This window comes from Myzus persicae, unplaced genomic scaffold (genome assembly GCF_001856785.1).
Source record: "Myzus persicae strain clone G006 unplaced genomic scaffold, MPER_G0061.0, whole genome shotgun sequence".
Taxonomy (NCBI): Eukaryota; Metazoa; Arthropoda; class Insecta; order Hemiptera; family Aphididae; genus Myzus; species Myzus persicae.
In genome coordinates, this window is record NW_019103785.1 from 234,525 (window position 1) to 255,605 (window position 21,081).

General features: G+C 28.3%; 1 protein-coding gene across 1 annotated transcript in view; it reads left to right on the forward strand.

The window, feature by feature from the left end:
- The window catches only part of LOC111035303 (lachesin-like), a 184,961-nt gene extending 165,967 nt beyond the window's left edge, over positions 1 to 18,994 (forward strand). Inside the window, exons 9-11 of the mRNA XM_022316868.1 lie at positions 3,863 to 3,979; positions 7,985 to 8,029; positions 17,312 to 18,994. Of these exons, the coding sequence (XP_022172560.1) occupies positions 3,863 to 3,979; positions 7,985 to 8,029; positions 17,312 to 17,604 (455 nt within the window). The 3' untranslated portion in view covers positions 17,605 to 18,994. The remainder of the gene's footprint in view (positions 1 to 3,862; positions 3,980 to 7,984; positions 8,030 to 17,311) is intronic.
- Positions 18,995 to 21,081: the final 2,087 nt, after the last annotated feature.

Here is a 21,081-nt window from a genome sequence, read left to right on the forward strand (position 1 = left end):
TTTTTTTTTGATTCATAATCTGATTAAAATGTAAAAATACATTGTTAAATTATAAAAGTTATACGTTTAATCATACAATTAAATTAAATTTGGATAATATTAATTAACAATATTTTTATTTGTATAAATCTATGGTTTTATTCCTTTATAGTTGACTGCAAAGTTCTTGGTATATTATCTAGTATTTTGACAAAACAATTACTTCCAACTATTTTCATAATTTTTCAACCTTAGGAGTAAGAAGTATGTTTTGCTTTCCAAAATTACCCTTTAGTGCAAGTGTCCAACTTTCAAAACATGACAATAATTGACGGTTCATACCAATGATTAATTAAGTTTGTTATGAAAGTTTCTTGTGGCATTTAAGTAATTGGTAAGTGAAAAATAGGGTCTTTTTTGTAGTTTATTGATTTTATGTTGTTTTATTGTTTAACCTTTGACACTGCAACGAGGGAGAACTAACAGATTCTTGATATATTATACAAACTAAAGGCTTATATAGTAATATATACAAAAATATTATATTTTAAAATAATGTTATATCATCGTACCAAGGCTTGAGAATTTAATAATATTTATATTATTTTCTTAATTGTTTTTTTGGTATTACAGATAAAATTTACATCAACTATTTCATATTATATCTCTAATTCACTGAATATTTTTTACAAGGTGTAGTTTTTTTGATATTATACTCGATAATTGGTTTGTTTAAAATTCATTATATTAGAATAAACTCAAAATAAACTGAAATTTATATGTATCTAAAAATATCATAATACATTATACAATATAGAAAAATAAACTAAACTTTCAAATGGACAAAATTTGAAAGGACAAAGAACAATATTTTGGACGATTGTTCACTATGGCCATAAATCATGAGTGAACACATAATATTTCGTCACTGGAAAACATTCGTGTAAAGCTTAAGAAAAAGAGAAAAAAAGAAAGACGGTGAAAGTGTTGTGCAAATGGAATAAAGTGTCAAATAAAAGTTTCCGGAGACTATAAATCATTCTACCCTAAGCCCATAGTGTTGTATTGTGCATATAATTGTTTAAAACATAGAAAACTGAAAGCTTATTTAAATCCTTGATATTACTGATCATTCATGTAAGCAAAATACAATAATACTTTTGACAGACAGCGGCTATATGTATATTTAATGATTCAAACTGAATTTCATCACACATGTATAGGTAATTGTTTTCTCGTTAAAAAATATAAACGACATGATTAAAATCCTTTAAAATATTTTTTGGGGGATTTAACTAAACCTAACGTTTATAATCAAGTAATAGCAATAGAGCATCTAAGACTGCATAGAATTTCAAAATAAACGAAGGACATTATCGATACCAGACAACCTGAAAGAAACAATCAATGAAGTTAACGGCACAAAAATCTTAAATTTTCTTGCAGATAATGTATAATCAACAACATAAAAACCTGATTTATATATTTTACAACTTGTTTCTATATTTTAATAAAATTAAGTTTTGTTAAATATAATATATAAATTATAACGTCTACAAAAATGCAATTTTCCATTTAAATAAAATCAATATTTTAGAAAATTATTTTTGTTATATCAAAACTTGATTTTTATTATTCAACAAATTCTAACCAATTACCAAGGTGGTTATCAAGTATATATTTCTTATAACATGATCAATAATATTTCATATAAACTCAAATTAATACGCTTACAATAATTTCTACTATTTGATTAATATTACTGATGTAAAGTTTGTTGTTGTATTGGCCATAATGTATATACAATAATTATATAACAACTGTATGCTGCATTAAACATTTTACATTTACATTAATTAATATAAAGTGAATAGACATTTAAAACGTGTTGATTATTGAAAATATATTTCTTTTTGGAGATGCCGCTTTGATATGATTTTCTCCGTTTCTAATAATAAAGTCATTGCAATAATGTTGCTATTTTGAGTTGAATCTTTAAAGTTTATATTGCTTAACTTAAATCTTTAAACAGAAGTTGATTCTGGTTAGTAGAAATGAAATTGGTCCATTGTGAATTTAAATGACAACTAGTTCTCTCTCTCATAAAACTTAATGTCCACTAATGTAAATATTTTCGTTTTATCCCGTCATTTTCAGTAGCCATAATTTCATATTTGAGCTTAATTTGAAATTATTAAATTACGCAATGAACAACTTGGCGGTTTGCTTTGCCGTTTGTTAAAGAAATTAATCGTGTTTTGGTGAATCATGAAAAATACTTTTGTACTTTTAAATTAGGTTATACATTCCACAGAGGAATATTATTATAAATTGTCGGTCTTGTGTAATTAATAACACTACAAAAACGATCATCTTTTAGTATTCATCGTGTTATTAAAAAAGTTGTTCCTTCGTTACGTACATACAAATTTTGTTTGTGATTACACAATTGTATTCAGATTTAAAATAGCTGGTTCGTAAATACATTTCGAACAACGTATTATAATCAATGTTAATAGAATTGTTTTCATGAAACGTTGTTTGTGCAGTTTTCAAACGAATGAATGTTGTTTGTATAGGTATACCATGACCATGATTATTATATACAATGGGAATTTAAGAAAATTTTAATCATAATTTGTACTTTATTCACATAAAAATAAACAATGTGTCTTTCTCAAATTATTGTTGTTGTCAATACTCTTTTTAGATTTGTCATGAGAGGAACGATGAAAGTATTTTTGGTTTTACGTTTACTCGGCCATACGCACGTTCGAATTTGCACGTAATTCACTTAAAAGTTTATATTGCTTATCGCAGAAACTGATAAGTTTTTTACTCATACTTTAAGTTTGAACACAATTATTTATCCGTGGGCGCTTTAAAACCTATCAAATCGTTTTCGTTCCTAAGCTCACAAATAGATTTCGACTATAAATGAAATATCTTATTATGTAATATCTTATGTAATATCTTGTCACGTGGTTAAATAATTATACCTAAGTGGCTTGGCGTGGCGAGTTGGCTGCTACCAGTCGCGGAATGCGACTGGGAGCAAGTAACAGCCACAGCTATACTAGCTCCCGGATGGGTGACCACCCGGGTTCATAGTAGTTAAAAACCTTGCCATACATATATTATGTGTTTACTACCTACCATAACAACCGTAACAATCTTAAAAATAACTTATCGTACCAAACTTACCCCTACTACAGATCATAACCCCTACAACAGCTAATGGCCTTTATCGACGGGCTCAAGTTCAACAAAAAAACAAAAAAAAAAAAATTATATCTAAATTGTATTTAAATAAAATGTATTGTCTATCGAGTCTGATAAGCCGACGCAATCATATAATACAGGTATTATAATATGCACATTTGAAATGAGAAACAACGGCTCTATCATTACTCATTTGATAGTATGCATATTATAAATTCTGAGTTTTACCTAATTAATATAATATTATACGTTATAAAAACGTACACACGATAAACACTATCGTATTTTGAACCTCGTTCACCGACAAAGAAACCACGGGGAAATAGAAAAGAAGACTTTTAGATAAATCGAACACGTAGCACGCAGTGCTCCCGTGACGGAATATTAAACAATCGAACTCCACGTTACTTCTATTCCTTTTAATTAAACATTTGATTTTGTTTCTGCTCCCGAATCACGTCAAGTCATTGTCTGTACGATATATCTGCAGAGCGCATATCATTATAATAATTTATCTTTTGCAAACTATACAGATCATAGGTAGCTTATTAAATTATTATTTCAGAAAAAATTGAGTCATCCTTTCTACCATACACTACACATATATGAATAACATTCGTTGGTACGCAGTAATTATTACATTCGTTATGTTTTGCTTTAGAGATAATATTGCCGACAACTACCGTTGCGCCAACTACATCCACGACAACCGCCGCCACCACTACCACAACCACAACGACGTTACCGTCTACCACGAGGATGGTCTCTATCTCGACAGGTAAATTGATTTCATTGTATTTAACTAAGTTAGGTGTCACGAACGTATATTTAAATATATTATAATAATATGGGTGGGATAATAAGTAAAGTAGATTAGTGCTCAGTAGGTCTTGAAAACAGGAGTAAAATGACTAATACTTAATCGTTGTCTCTTCAGTCTTATTGTACTAAATTAGGAAAATATAATTCTATAGTGCCTGAACAGTAAGAATAAATATAGATGATAAACTAAATATTTTGGGTCATCATAAGTTATTTATACATTTTAATTTTCATAACATATTGTGTTTCCATAACCAAAAACTAAAACTTATGCAAATGCATCTCTTGGCAGACTATTAAATGTAATATATTTATATTTTACTTTTTACTATGTTCTTAGCAATTTCATCTACTTTCAATTATTTTAAGAAAATTATTTTTTAAATAGCTACACTAACATCGTTCGTTTTCACGATGTATAATACATAATAAGTAATTACTCTTAAAAAATTATCAATAGTAAATAACTTTCAATATTATCAATAACGGTTTTAAATAGATATCCTAGAACTAATAATTAACACATAATATATTATTGTTTGTGGACATATGAATTAAAATTACAATGAGTTGACATAATTATTACCGCAGAACCATTTCAAAAAATGTTAACAACCTTTAAACTAATTAGATAGTATAATATTAAATTAACCATTGTACCCCTGCATGGCTGCGTTAAATTACATTATGACCAAGATAATATTTAGTTTAACAATTTCAATCATAATTATGTGTTCCTATTTTTTAATGACAAAATTTATTTTTAAGATTTTTTGTAAAATATTTATTTTATTATCACGTTCTTCAGTTTCTAGAATTAAAAGTATAAAAATACAAATGGAAATTACCCAGTGGCAGATAATTTAATATGTTCATTACCTACTAAAAGTCTCTGAAATCAGAATATGAAATCATTACGAGTCTGATGAACAATTAATTATGAATTAAGTTAAAAAGGTTTTTTTTAAACTCTAAGCAAATCCATATGCCATTATGTTTATTAATTCTATCTCAGTATTAATTTGTTTGTACTTATATATTTATTATTTTTCATTTTCCAGTTATCTAAAACATAACAAACACTAGCTTAATTTTATAATTCCAACACAATTTAGATATAATATAATGTACAAATTAGTGAGACAAAAAAAAAATGTGATAAAAAACATTCTAACTGAATTCTTGTACACATTTTATGGTAATTTGTATTAAAGGCAGACGACATTAACAAACGATATCTGGTAGCATGTAAATTTAACGATAAATTCATTTATAACATTCCATTTGTGGCACACCCTTCGTTGACATCTATCTATATAAGTATAAATTATATACCACTGTGTTAACTTTGTATACTATAATTTATTCTATTGGAAACAAAAAATATGTAGTTTGTATGAACGACTAGGAACGACATCAGTTTTACTGATATAAATTTAGAACGACGAATAATATATAAAATTATAATTCACTAATAATTAATAATAATCAATTTACCTATAATTTTTAGCAAACAGTTGTAACTAGAAAATAGTAATAATAATATTACGCCCGAGTCGATTCGTTCCATAGTAAACGATTTTGTATTAATTAAATTCCAAAGAATTTCCGAAAAAATATTTTGGCATACAAATATCTGAAGTGCATAATTTAAAAGAAAGACTATGCTTATATTATTATTATTTGTTAGTTTTACAAATTAAAATAATATACTTGCAAACTAAGAAGAATATACTATTTACTTGCTATCTTATACTTGACAATACAATGTTATTGATTTTTCATTGAAGAAAATATCGGTGGTGATTCATATTTTTAAGTCATTACTTTTCCTTTAGATTTGAAGATTTTTCTTTTGAAATCTAAAAATGTAAACCTTAAAAATAAACTTATTTCATACAAATTACTCCTCAAACCAATATGGACGTATGGCATTCAACTATGGGGTGCCGCCAAACCCTGAAATATTACTAAAATTCAATCCTTCCAATCCAAATGCTTACGAAAACTAACTAAAGCTCCATTCTATGTTTCTAATGATACTTTATACAAAGATCTTTCTATCCAAACAGCAAAAAACGTAGCCAAGACTTTCTACAAACGCATGCACTTCAACCTCCACAATCATCGCAACCCCTTGATTTTGGATCTATCTGCCCCAACATTCCTGATGACCCCAGAAGGCGCCTAAAACCAACACGGTGCCGTGATCTACTATTAGACTAACCCAACCCCCACATGTCAAGAAGTTCCATCAATGGATAGCCTCTTCACCCAAGCCCCCTGCCTGAACTGATGTAAATAATTAAATTAAATTAACCTATTGTTTTTTATTTTGTCATATTATCTTTTATAAAATTCTTAAAGCACTTGTTCTTATTGTAAAAGATTATTTTACATATTGTACAATTTCTCTAGATTAAAAAAAAAAAAGATATGCCGATTCTACTAATCTTATCTAACTACATTACCAGAAGTAAAGCCTCCTAAATATTATCTCCACCTGTTACAGACAACTAAGTATTATAATATTAAATAGGTACCGGTTAGATTAAAAGAGTCCAATCCAAGAGTTTCATCCAAATCGGTGTCCTTATCACTTCTATATTAATATATAGTTATTTGACTACCACATGACGTAACACGAAAACATTTCGGGGGGGTTTAACCCCCCCCCCCAGATACGACCTTGTTTCTAGTTCCTCTAATTATAATCAATCTTCCATATTGGCAGTTCATTCTTTTTGTTGACATTATGTTTCTGTATATATATATTAATAGTATTGTCACTGACGTTATTTTTTTTTCGTTGACGTGACTTATCTATCAAGTTATTGTTGGGGTATAATTATTTAACAAACTCATACGTGAAAATTTGGGCAATATTGTAACGGTAAGCGGTAAGCGTTCGTTAAATAAAATACTACACGCTATCATTGGTAGAAAAATAAAAAAATAGCAATAATTATAACATGCTAGGACTTTAAAAATAATTATTCACCTTATTAATACGTCGGAAAAAAATAAATTAATCAAAACGATTTGGTTGTTTACTATTTTTATTTATTGGGATAACAATGTATTTAAAAGGTGCACATGCGAGAGATATAAATAAGTTCATCATTGTATGTAATTTAAAAACTAAAATTTTTATATAATGTATAAAAGTCAATCGAATTATACAATTTATGTATAGTCTATGTTATATAAAATCATAAATTATTATGATTTTAACCGGAAACATTAAACTTAAGCATTTGTTGAACCAATAAAACCTCAAGGTTATAACGACTTTCAAACAAAATGAATTGGACAACTTAAAAAAAAGCAACATTAATGTTAAAAATGAATGGGTGTGTGCAAATAATAATATTACAAAAATATATTACTCGCAACTTATCTATATTGATTCTTCGAAATCAGTTGTTTAAATAATATTTTTGTTTATATTTTGATTGATTTTTAAATATATATAAAATGTATACATATAATTCAATATAAATCGTGTGGTTACAAGTTTTCTACTAAACATTTAAAATGTACAAAAAAAAATGTAACTTTGAACTTCAAAAAATTGCTGAATCATATATAAATACTAAATAAATGACACTGGATCAGAGTTGTTTTGAAATGGTATAATTAAAAAAAAATAATGAGCGTAATGTATAGTATAAAGTACTGAGCATATTGCATTAAAATATATTTTAATTATAAAATCATATTGCACAGAGTTATTCTGTACATTATGAAATGTTTGATGGGATTTAAAAAGTAGACGAATGTTATTGATTTTACCAAATAAATATAAGAAACAACAATAAAAGTCTATTAGCGATATAAGGGTAAACTGCATTTTATTATTGTTCAAACATAGCTGTATGAAATCATAAAGGTATTTCTTTAAAACGGTTAACAAGTTTAATTAATGATTCGATTGAATTTTTCATTTTTTTTTTTCCAGCGATACCGTCACCCGCAACCAAAAGGAAGAGCCATACAATATCAGGTAAAGTTAAACTATAAATATTTAAACAGTAATTACCTTTTTGAATACAATTAATTAAATATCAAGTAAAATAATTTTTAGTTGATTAGAGAAAACTGATCTTGTTTATTGAAACTTAAAAGAAATTACAATAAAACTTTATCATTTATACATATAAATATGTAAATTACATGTACAATTTTTACGGTTGGATAAAATTTCTTACGAATTATTCAATGATTTAGTAAGACTTGCGTACTAATAATATGTTTTAATTATATTAATTAAATTTGTTTAATCATAGTTATAGTTATTCTCTTATTTTAATAGTCATAAAAAAAAGTTCCATGAAATTGAATATCATAATATATAATGGTGATATATTTTTTAAATTTTTTAACAAGGAAATAATAATAAAAGAAAACCGGGAAACTTCTTGGATACTACGTTACAAGTGAAAATCATCATTATATTATTAAGTAAATAACCGTTATGGAAGTGTTAAATATTTGAATTCAATGATTAGTTATTGTATTGGTACGCAAAAATGACTTTAAATAATGAAGATTTGCAGATCAACGTTTATTTTTATGGTTACCTAGTTTTTTATTATTGTTATAGTTATTTTATCAATTAGCAGGTTGAACTAATTATTAATTAAGCACAACAACTAAACACAATACTAAAAATCATGAACGTTGCATATTATCGTTTCTAAATAAATATCTATGCCTATCTCTGTGTACCGTATAATGGTTTGAATATATTTGTTGTATAAATAGCTTAAAATTAGTCTATAAGTTTAGAAAATATAATTTCGTATATACAATAATAATATATACTCACTGATGTGCCTCCTCAGAAGATAGCTCTAGTCTTTATAAAATATGTATTCTAAATAACAATGAATTATTAAAATCTTTGGAGAGGAATAAATTGTTATATTTTATTATATTCAAAATATATCATTTTCTTACGAAAAAAACATGGGAAGAGAAATTTAGTATCTATTGAATATTCAATTTAATTGACATACAAATGAATCAACATTAATAGAAAATCAAAAATATTTACCCTCAATGGTTTGAAAATAACTTCCAGATTAGAAAATTAAAATTTGGAAAAATATCAGGTATTTTCATTTATAATTGTCTGGAGTACAAATAACAATAAAACTAAATTGATTTTCGAAAACTTGTGTTAGAATAATTTACCTTTTTTTTGACCATTTTGTTAGTTTTTAGAATTTTATAGACGATTATTTGGATTTTTTTATTCTTAACCTTACAAAGAAGGAACATAGTACTCTTATTATCTACCAGAAATCATCTTCAAATTTGTAGATTCAATCAAATTCTGTGTTCCAAAACATTATGATGGACACAAAAAATTTAGTATAAATACATTTAAAAAAGTATATAATATCTATTCAAAAAAATGCATCTATAATATATCTACTTCATTGCACATCATGTAGAGACCAATTAAAAAAAAAAATTGATTTGAATGATGAGTGGTGACATTTGAATGTAGTTTATTGAATTATTAGTGGCTGGTTGTTGCTATGGTATTCATGGTTGTTGATAGAGTTGGATATTGGTGGTGATTGTTGTTTTTTTTTTAAATGTTTTGTTTTGTGTGAGACTCAGTTGTTTGTATATTATACATCATTTGTAATTGATGAATAGCTAGAATTTTATTTTCTGGTGCTTAATATTGATGATATTTCTTACAGTGTAATTAATATCGTCTATTTCTGATGCAGCATAAGCCTCTAGAGTGAATACTGAATAAATGGATATGTTTAATAACAAAACCTCTGGCGTATATGGTATATCAGATCGTAGATGATAATTTTACTATGGTACTTAAATTTCTTTTAGAAAAACTAAAAAGGATAATTTACCTATTGCTCCCATAAAAGTTCCTATTTGGATTTTTATATGATTAGAAATTGATTTACGATACATTAACTGTGCAAACCAATGATATCAAGTTCTTTCTTAGCCATATGTAGTCGGTAATACCTTTTAAATATAAGTGGAAATAAAATAACTGTTGGTGGTGTTTAGTTGCACCTTATTTGGAGTTTTTGGTGAGCTATCAATATTGTTATTAGCTGCGAACCTGAGGAAAACTATGGATTTTTTGTCTGTGCCTTCGATTGGAGGTGGCTGAATCGGATAAGAGGACAATGGCAAGACGCAATTAATTCCATTATTATTTGTATTTTATTTCTTCGAGGTGATAACTTTAATATTTATGATTCTAAGTGGGGACACAGTACCAGTCGGCATTGCGAAAATATTGTGTTATTATCTATACAGCCCAAACGTCTCAAGCCCGACGGTGCCTGTGGTCTGTTGCAAGTTTTTAAGTCGGTGAACAAAATATATTACGTGACGCAATGCGTTTTATGTTAATGAAAATAAAATGCCTAGTATACCTCTAATTGGTGAAGGTCGAGCTTTGGTAGTGAAAACTAAGTAACTCGTATATTGGTAGGTATAAATTGCAGAATAATACAACAGCAAATAATTCAAGAGTCTCGTAAAATGCGTGTGTATCATATGGCCTGCGTATAACTGTAGATAGGTACCTAATTTTTAATTTTATTTGTAATGTGTATGTACAAATATATTTTCATTATTATGTTTTCACAATAACTATAACTTAATTCAATATTTCTTATCAGTTATCATATTACATTTTATAATATACAATTGTAATTCATTTTATCGATTTGATTTATACTTGTTTTTTTGTAGGACAGCCTGTACGACCATAATTTATGACTGTTTGATACACATTCAACTTATAATATTATAACTGTATAACATGTAGTATACGTTAATAAGTTATTAATTGGACTTCTAAGTCTGCAATTATTGTACGTATGTTTAGCGGGTAAAGTATTCACGGAACATCTATTCAATTATATTCCCTTCACCTTGAGACATAATACATGCCTACTACAGAATTTCTGTTGTCAGACAAGTGTCTCACAAAAATCTCGAAATGCTATCTCCAGATACATATATTACATAATCCTTGTATGATAAAACGTTGTACATCCCATTAATTTATAAACAATTATCGTAAATAAGCATGCAGTTTAATTCATTTTCAGAAGCTCTCGAAGTAACTTGTCATATTTTGAGGTTTAAACAATTCATATTTCATGTTCATAATAATTTAAACCATTTTGAGTGAACTGATAAGTGTAATAGTTCAGCAATCTAATTTTTATTTTGTTGAATGGCCATGGGTAGCTACATATTTTCTAGACCAGTAAACTATATTAAAACAAGATTTTAAACTATTTTATATGTGATTAAATACATAATTTTATACCATAGGTATATGATTTATGTAAATTTTTGTGTATGTATAATATTATAAGGTATTGTTTCAGCAATAATATTCTGATCACGCCGATCGCACCAAACTACAAAATCATTAATACAGTCAGACATTATACATTGGGTTTTTTTATGTTTCATAACAAAATATTCGAAGTCACCCCCTAAAAATCAGTCAATCGAGAACATATTATGTTTTAAGCATAGGTGTTGTATAATGTATATATTTATATTTTATACACTCATACTAGACACATTATTGAAAACAAATCTTAAATATTGAACACGCACCACACGACTACCTACAGTCTAGTACTAAAGTTCCTTTGCCTAACCTCTCTAGCTATCAGAAGGGTTGAAGCAAACAAAATAGTTCTTAGTAAGCTTCTAAATGGTGATATCGACTAACCGTCCCCCTTAAATTGCATCAACTTTAAAATTCCATAGTTTTTCTCTAAGGATAAGTCCTCCTTCTTTATTCATATATGAACCAATTTCTCATTAAAATGATGCAAATTGAAAATGAGAACCCATCATTTTGGATCAGTTAGTCCACGTATCGTTATTGTTATTAATAGAGGTCGGATTTATATTCTTTTAAAATCCTTAAAATATGATGTTTGTATGTCACATAAAATAAGCAATATATTCCTTTAAAATACCAGATATATGATGTTTTATGTCCTTAAATATGCAAAATATTCTTTTGATATAAAAAAAAAAAAACAGTTTAAATTAATTTTTTATTAATTTGGTTTTAAAAATATTTAATTAAATTAATTTTACAATAACAATTAATTACTATATATTGTTCGATGTATAGTCGTGACAGCTAACGAAATAACCGTTGTGCTTTCGCAATCGATAAGGAATACCTGGAAATTAATTTTTATTAAAATCCGGAAATAAATAATTTAGTGAACATTGTATTTATCAAATGCTGATATGCGTGAAATATGTTCATTATATGCCGGGTATCACAAAAATATTCCCAAATATTCTCTAACGTGTTAAATATTCTCTAACCTCTAAAATATGCTTTTTTATGCAAAATAAATTTTTTCCTGTGAATTATGTGTTTCATAATTCGTAAAGATTTCTCACTCCTATTTAACTGCATAAACTAGAAACAAATATGTAAAATCATAAAAATCCGACCTCTAGTTATTATTATTATTATGCTATAAATGTATTATACTTGTTTTACTTGTTATAATTTTATAAACATCTAAATATTACCTACTCTTATCTAATTTTTGTAAACAATGTCATAAGAATCTAGTCACTTTAAATTATTGTGGAATGTACCAAATGTCGTTTCATGTATTATTATAACTTTGGGCTCTAGCCCGTGTTTTCAATAAATAAATCATTGAAAAAATTAAGACATTAAAGAGTAAAATTAACAAACGTTATTTTTAGCTTACACAATTAAGTAGATTTCTCACATCGATTTATTACAAATTATATAAGATGTTTCACATTTCCTTAATAATAATTTTAACCTCATTGGCCATAATTTAGTTGTCTATTTTATCATATTTTAATTGCGATTTTTTAGCACGTTCAAACAATATTAAAAGAACACTGCTGAAATCAAAATTTTTTTAGTACTATAATATTATTTTTTAGTTGTTGCCATGCTGGGATGGAACTATAAGTTTTATTTTATAATGTACCTCAATTATTATAATGAAATAACAACAAGAATAGGAGGCTTTCGAAGCTTACCAATTGGAATAGGCTATTATTATATTAAATACTGTCTCCAAACCCCAATCACTTTAAACAAAAAAATTACATGAATCTAATCAGCCAGCACCTATGGTTATTGATAAACGTCATGCCTTAATGAGCTCAAATAATACACTAAATGTAATTTTAATTTTTAATAATTATAAAAAAGTTAATTAATATGAAATAGGTACCATTACAATCATTTTTATTATACTCGTTTTAAGTTCAATATGACGTACAAATTGTCGGTACATTAATATACCAATTATAATAATAAATGTTGGTTCTACATTTTTTTTGTGAATCGCATACATTCAAGGAATAGTAGGACAAATATTATTTTAGGTGCAAGAAAAATAATATTCTCTGCTACCTTTCTTCAAACATGAAACTTTTTATTACTTTTGGTGTTAAAAATATTTTAAATCCATCCATTTTATACGATATTTTTCACGTATCACACTACGTGACGAAATGACTTACAAAAATTTTCATTTTCCCCAAAAAGAAACAAATTGCCTCGTTTCTATAGTCCCTACGTGTGACGAGGAGTAATTTTACAACTGTCGCGGGAAATCCCATTCCATCGCAATAACCATTCAGAGAGAACTCCAAGTACGCCCACCCACACACATTTGAACTTACTGTATACAAAACGCTTTCGGTTATGTTATTATTAGCATTACATCATTGTGCGTCACTGATGGATACGCACAATAGTTAAGCTCTTATCCAACCAAACCAATGCCGAACGAGCAAGAGTTTCGGACACACACGTCTTGCCCACCACTAGCTCGCACTTATGTATACGACCCTGTAATAATACTCAACGCTCCAGGATGATCGGCCTCGGTTTTAGATTTCGTTACTCGCGTTCGATCGTGCCCAGGTTGCACACAATACCACGTTACGCGTGCCTACCTTATATGGGAGAATGGAATTTTCATTAAGTCCGTCCCCCGGCCGTTTGTCGTCGGCAGAGGATGCAGTGTGCAATATAGAGTGTTTCACGTCGTGTTTCACCCTTTTAGCCAAACCGTGTTTCCGACATTATATAGTAGTAGTAATAATAATAACAATAATAATAATAATAATGATAATCCGAAAACGGTTTTTGACTTGTACACAATCCGTACATACGTATATTATGTACAAAGAGTTTATTCGAAAGTTTGTATACATATAAAATAATATATACACACCTTTCCCCACCAATATCTTTGCAGACGTCGTCGTTAAACTTTTCTCTCGCCTATATAATACGTTCGTTGTCTTAGCAATATGGCAATATGGCCTGCCGTAATAGTATGGTTGTCGCAGTGTTATGCTAATAACCAACGGAGGTGTCGGTGTCGGTGGCGATGACGTTTTGTCGAAATTGTATTCCTTGAGAATTTTTTGTGCCCAAATTGCAGTGTCAAAACGGTTTGTTTTTATTTAAATCGTTTCACAGCTACCGTTGTACAGTAGTCGAAGGCAAACGAAATAAAAATAAAAAATAAGCTAGGCATGTCGTGTAGAATATTCACGTTTTTGTTTGTCCTCGCAGTACGTACACGATACTCGAGCAGAGCATAATATTATGTAAACGCCCGAGTTTAATCGAAACAGAATTGGAAAACTAAAATGTTACGTCGCAAACAATAATTTAGACATATTATATAATATAACGTCGTCGTTATTAAAAATATTTTAATTTATTTTTTCTGACACGACCATTCTTTCGAATTAATAAATACAAATGACGACCACATTTTTGTACGCTTATTATTAAATAATAATATTATATAATAATATACTGAATAATTATACTGCTTTAAAGCCTACTTTAACTATATACGATTGACTTGTGAGTTTATGACTAAACTATACAGTGTGATTTTAAGCAGTATAGCTCTATACAACACAAACAAATGGCTTTTATTATAAAACAGTTTGTCATTGTTTTGCACATGTGTATCCTTAAATAAATACCAACTGTCTTATAACAGGACAATACCTAATGATTTGTTTCTCGAATATGATGATATAATACGGCAATAAAAAAATACTTACATATTTTGATGTACGTTCGAGTTTTTTTTCTTCATCACCAATGTAGTTTTATTCACGACAGACTGGTAAAAGCACAGAATGTTATTCGCCTAAAACAATCCATCTTGTGTAGTGCAAAAACAGCGTTGTGGAATACGGATACCGGAAGAATCTTATTATGTGTCGGCGGACGCCGAGTGGCGATTGCAGACACTGGGCGTCTATTATCTCTAGATTTCCATTTCCGGAGAGCACAGAATGCCATTCATAATGCATATTTATAATTAATCGGCCTTAATTTTTTGACGGGTGTTCAATTCTGATATTTTAGTGGTTTGATTTTAAAATAATGATATAACTATAATATATTTTAGATACCCAGCAGAGCTAGTAGGAATCACAATGATGTGTGGTATTTTTGAGTCTGCATTAAGCTTGGAGCTGTACGTTTGCTACAATCTTCAAAGAAAAAAAAAAATTTGTGAATATCAATTTGATCTTAATACATATACATGAGAAGTTAAAATCAACTGAGTTACTAAGTTTACTTTTTTAAATTCATAAAAACATTAGTGGTAAAACGATAATATTTAAAAAATGCTAGACTCAGATGATAGTTTTTACTGTGCCCGGGAAGAAAATATATGTACATCATTCAAATTTTAACCAAATATTTAGATAATCTGTTTTTAGAAATTATAATATTCATTTAAAAATAATTAACATATTTTTAAGTTGTTTATAGACATTTTAAATTCTCGTTTAGATAATTTAAGAAATTAAAATCGTGTTTTTTCATAAGTTTTTCTTTTAGCAGTATATACAGTTCAAATATAAAAATGGTTAATATTTATTTTTTTCATAAGCATAATATTCATAAACAAAAGGGTTGTAATTTTAACGAAATTCTTTAAAATCATGAAAGTTACAAAAATATTTTTGGTTATAAACTTATAAATTGATATAACACATTTTTAATTTCAGTACCAGAAGATTGAGTTTTTTTTACATAATTTAAAAAATATTAAAAATATTTAGTGAACAAAATTTTACAAGATTATATATTCAAAAAATAAATAAAAATATTTCCTCAAACTCTATTACAAATTTTGTTCCTCGTTTTTTTTTTTTTTTTTAATTCAACTTATCAAAATCAATATACTCGAGCATGTTTAGGCCTGTATAATAATTAATTGGGTAGTAGGTACATTTAAGAACTATGCTCACATAAAATGTATTTGGGAAATTAATAATAATTATAAATTTACCTATATAGTAATAATTAGTACAAAATGGTTGTTCAAGTATTTTTTTTAAATTTTTAATTATAATTTTAATTGTTATACACCCGTGATATAATATTATTATTTTAGGAAATTGGTAATTATTTTCACACTAAACAAATTGACTTATAGTGTTATAGCGTGGAACACCATCACAGTTTTCATAATTTTATAATTATAATATTACGTATACTATTACATACTATACATATATCACAGACGTGCGCGTCATCTTTTATTCGTTTTGTAATATCACGGAGTAAAGCCATACATAGGTATAACTATTTTGACTAGTAAACAAAATTGATTACAATGATCGTTCGGCCTGCAAGACATCCGTCTTCCGAACTAGTCTCGTTTCACCTCTTGCACCGTATATTGTTGCTTCTAGGTCATCTGTAAAGTAAAATAGTTTATAAAACATATTGTTTTATTTTAAATATATACGTTAAACTGTACTCGGTATATAACTGTCTTATCGAACAACCAAATCTTCTCACATCCATCCGTTTAGTACAGATCTATCACTACGGATACACAATTGCACACAGCATACCAGCAGTGATAGACCACGATTTAATTGTTACCACGTATGACAATAGGCACATATGTATATTTTTCAGTGAACAATATAATACATTTTTCAAAATACACTAAAACAACGATATACCTAATTGTACTAAATTCGTTACGCCAAACGTTTCATTTTAATATAAAATATAAATATTTTTTTTTTTGTAATTCAATATCATACAAATACAGCAGCACTTGAAACTTATTGTGTACATTTTTTCGATCGAAATATCGAATACCAGCAATATTTAAAATCATCTTGACTATAAGTGTTGTTTTGAACGTGGTTGTGAACTTCTCATCTGTTTTTCCAGGTGACCGTAAATCTGGAGGCAAAACGGACGACAAGACCGGTTTGCGGATGAACGGCGTCGAGTCGGCGGGCGAGATGGAGACAAAAAGCAGTAGCCACCGGGCAAGCCGCGGTTCGAGTCGGGTCCGCCGGTCGACGGTCAGCCAATCCGTGAGCATCGCGGCTGAGTTGGCGTTCCTTGCAGCCGCCACTGCCAGCTGGTCGACCGGTTGTCCAGTGGACGCCGCCATAGGAGGACTCGTGTCGCTGGCACTAGCCGTTTCGCCGCCACTGATCCTGTGGCTCCTGAACTGAACCTCACAAGGAGGCCTACGGATTCACTGATGTCATTACCGTCACACACGCAAAAAGGGCGTACACGTTCCGAGGGTTGAAAGAAACTTGATCGGAATTCGGGTCATTACGTTCTTGTAATCATGTTTTTATTTTCACCACCATCCCCTAAACCGTAGAAAAATACTGCGCACTACACCACTGGCCATTAAACCTACGCCACCACATTACCATGACTGCAGAGTACCTAACAGCCATGTTATATGCGGTTACCGACTGCTCACCTACCAATCTACCAATAATAATGATACTAATTAAATTTCATTAAGGCTGTGTTTGGGTATGCGGTCGAAAACCGAAATCGCGTGATCACCAATACGTACAGAAATAACCTGGGCTGTAGTCACACGTGATCAAATCATAATTGCTTCCATTTAAAGAGCATTTTTTTACTATCCAGATAAAATCCGTCATTTTAATTGATTCATTGTCACCAGTCAGATTTTTATAATTTTTGGTTTATACGATTTAAGTTTTTCGATTCGAAATATTAACAATCACATTACCGCTTGACATGTCAACATTAATAAGCCTTAAATAATTATAATTAATTAAGAAGTAACTTAAATGTACTTGGTTTCATAAATTCAAAAGGCAAGAGTTAACTCTTGATTTTTTTTTAAATTTGAAAGTTGGATAAAAAGATAAGGAAACACGAAAATGGTTATTTTTTAACGCCTAAAGTCTTATACCATCGTATGTGATCGTTTGTTACGAACCAATATGTAACCAATAAAACTGAAACCTTGTCAAAATTTTACCGGTACATTGTAACCGATTCAATAACTTAGAAAACTTGTTAATCGTTATGTCCGTCAAAAAAACTTTCACTGGTGATTGGAACAAATGAAACGTTTAAGTGTCGCACAGTACATCTGTTATTTTTGTTCTGTATGTTTCATCATATTTTCTGACTAATTGTTATAATCCAATATTAACCTTTGACAAAACTAACAAAAACTTAAGCGCAATAAATTCCTATAACGATTGAGAATAAAATTGCTCAAACGTAATCGTAAAAAATGTCCAATTTACGACACGGTTTTTTTTTGCCTTTTTATCGAGTAACATAATAATTTTGTTTCATAATTACACCGAATTGTATTGAATTCGTATAACATTCCTTGACAAACGTTTTTACTAAAAGTCTTAAATGTTCATTAAATGTTTTCCCATATCTTAGAGAATTACCAAATATTTTATTTGTTATTGTTTTGAATTTTGATAATGTACAAAAATATAAAGTTAAGAACTGTACCATGTGTAAATACCATATCAATGTTATACCTGTATTGTATTATTTAGCCGGAACTTTATTAATAATCATTACTATTTACTATACGTGAATTATGTATAATTTTTAAAACCTGATTTAATTTAAAGGTTCACACAATAATAAACAAATAATGAATACAACTATGTTGTTAATAACAATATAATAGTCTAGTGTTTCAGTGGAATATGTTATCATACAATATGACGTGTATAAAAAAATTGTTTTAGACATATTATTATGTATGTGTTATTTTTTTTAAATATAAATAAATATATACAGGTTGATTTATAGAAATAAAAATTTGATTTCAACAACATGATAAGTCATCTGCCATAACCAACAGATCGTTTATTTGAAACATCTTATCCGTCAGCTATAATGTCTACTTCCTACTCGAAGTATATTCAATCAAATATGCAGTGTTCTGAAAAGATAACCAAACAATTATTTAGATAATTTATCTCAGATAGAAATTTATTTAAATAGATGGTTAAAAATATATCTTAAATTCTTTGTACCTAGTCAAGATAAAATGTTAAATATTTTTATCTAGTTGGTGCACTCGATCAAAACTAATTAGGTAACAGATTTATAAAACATATTACTTTTAAAACGAATTCAATAAACTATCGTTGGGGTAATTTATTCAAGTTTTAATCAGAGGCTTGCAGTTTGTATACTCACAACATTATTTTTAATTAGGTATACATTTTTAACTTTTGTTTTAAATTTAATTAAATGTAATTACAGTGAAAAAACGGAATCGTTACAGTTATAAATTATACGATTGAGTTCTGATGATGTGCACGAGACCTAGGCAATTTTAAAATTATGATAAATATTGGAGCTAATATTTATGACGTAGGATTATGTATTACTCTGTGACAAAAACCAATGCTCTGCTTATAAACAAATAAATCAAACGTGTAAATTATTGTGACCGTTAAATGTAGGTAGGATACTTAATATTATGTTACACGCAGTATTTGTATATTATAAATTATAACTTCGAGTATAACGCTAAATCAATAGACAAAAATAAAATATTCAAAAATTAATATTATTCCATAAACAAGATTATTCATAAAGCATGTTTATGTTTATACTTTTTTTTTGTTCCATCGCATAGTGGTGATTTTTGTTTCATCCAATGATAACCACAACTTGTCACGGTTCATTGTTTACAAGTGTATCATTATTTATAAATATTGATGTGCATTAGAACGTCTTGTAAGACTCTTGATCTAGAAAACTATAATAATTGTATTTCTCGATAATAAAATATAAATATAATATTTGTTGGACGGCGCAGTGTATAGGCAATGTAGCTACATCATCGTGCATCATTATTTTGACTGCTGTTTGTAGTAGTTACCCGCCACTTGTACATCGAACAAATAATTAATACATTATGAATCGCCATTGATGAGAGCATCACGAATCGTCGTCTATGATATAAAACTTGACTATCGGAACATGCCTAAGTACTTGACTAGGAGAGTTTGAGATGAGACGCTGCACTATCTTCAATTTATTGGTTACATTATATTTTAATCATGCAATTTATCAATTTCTAAAACGCTACCTAATACGGTTTAAATTTAAGTAGCTGGAAAAATGTTGGAAGCTCATAATATTCTATGGACAATTACTAGGTTTAGTCGAACAGATAAATATTGAAATTAAGTATAACGATACAACTTAGTATAATCATTACCTACAATGTAAACAATAAGAATATGTAATTACTAATATTACAATGTAGAATTATTATTATTGGCATATTAGCCAAATTAACTTCGATCAATAATAAAAAAAATATATATATTTTATTGAAATATTAATGTACACTGTATGCATAATGAGTATGCGTAAAAATGCATTTTAGAAACTATCTTCAACTGATCTCTGTTAAAAATATCTTGTAAAATCTTGAAACTAAGTAATGACATTGGTAATAATATCGTTGCCGAGATTTATGTGCAACTATTAACATTTTACAATTCGAATGCATTATTGTACAACAGGAAAAACATAATTTAAATAACATTCAAATGTCGTAAATGTCAAGACTGTCACTGCATTACAACGTAATTTCAATATTTCAGAATTCTCGGGAGAGACAAAAAATAATTAAATTAATTCAGGCAAATAATTAAAAT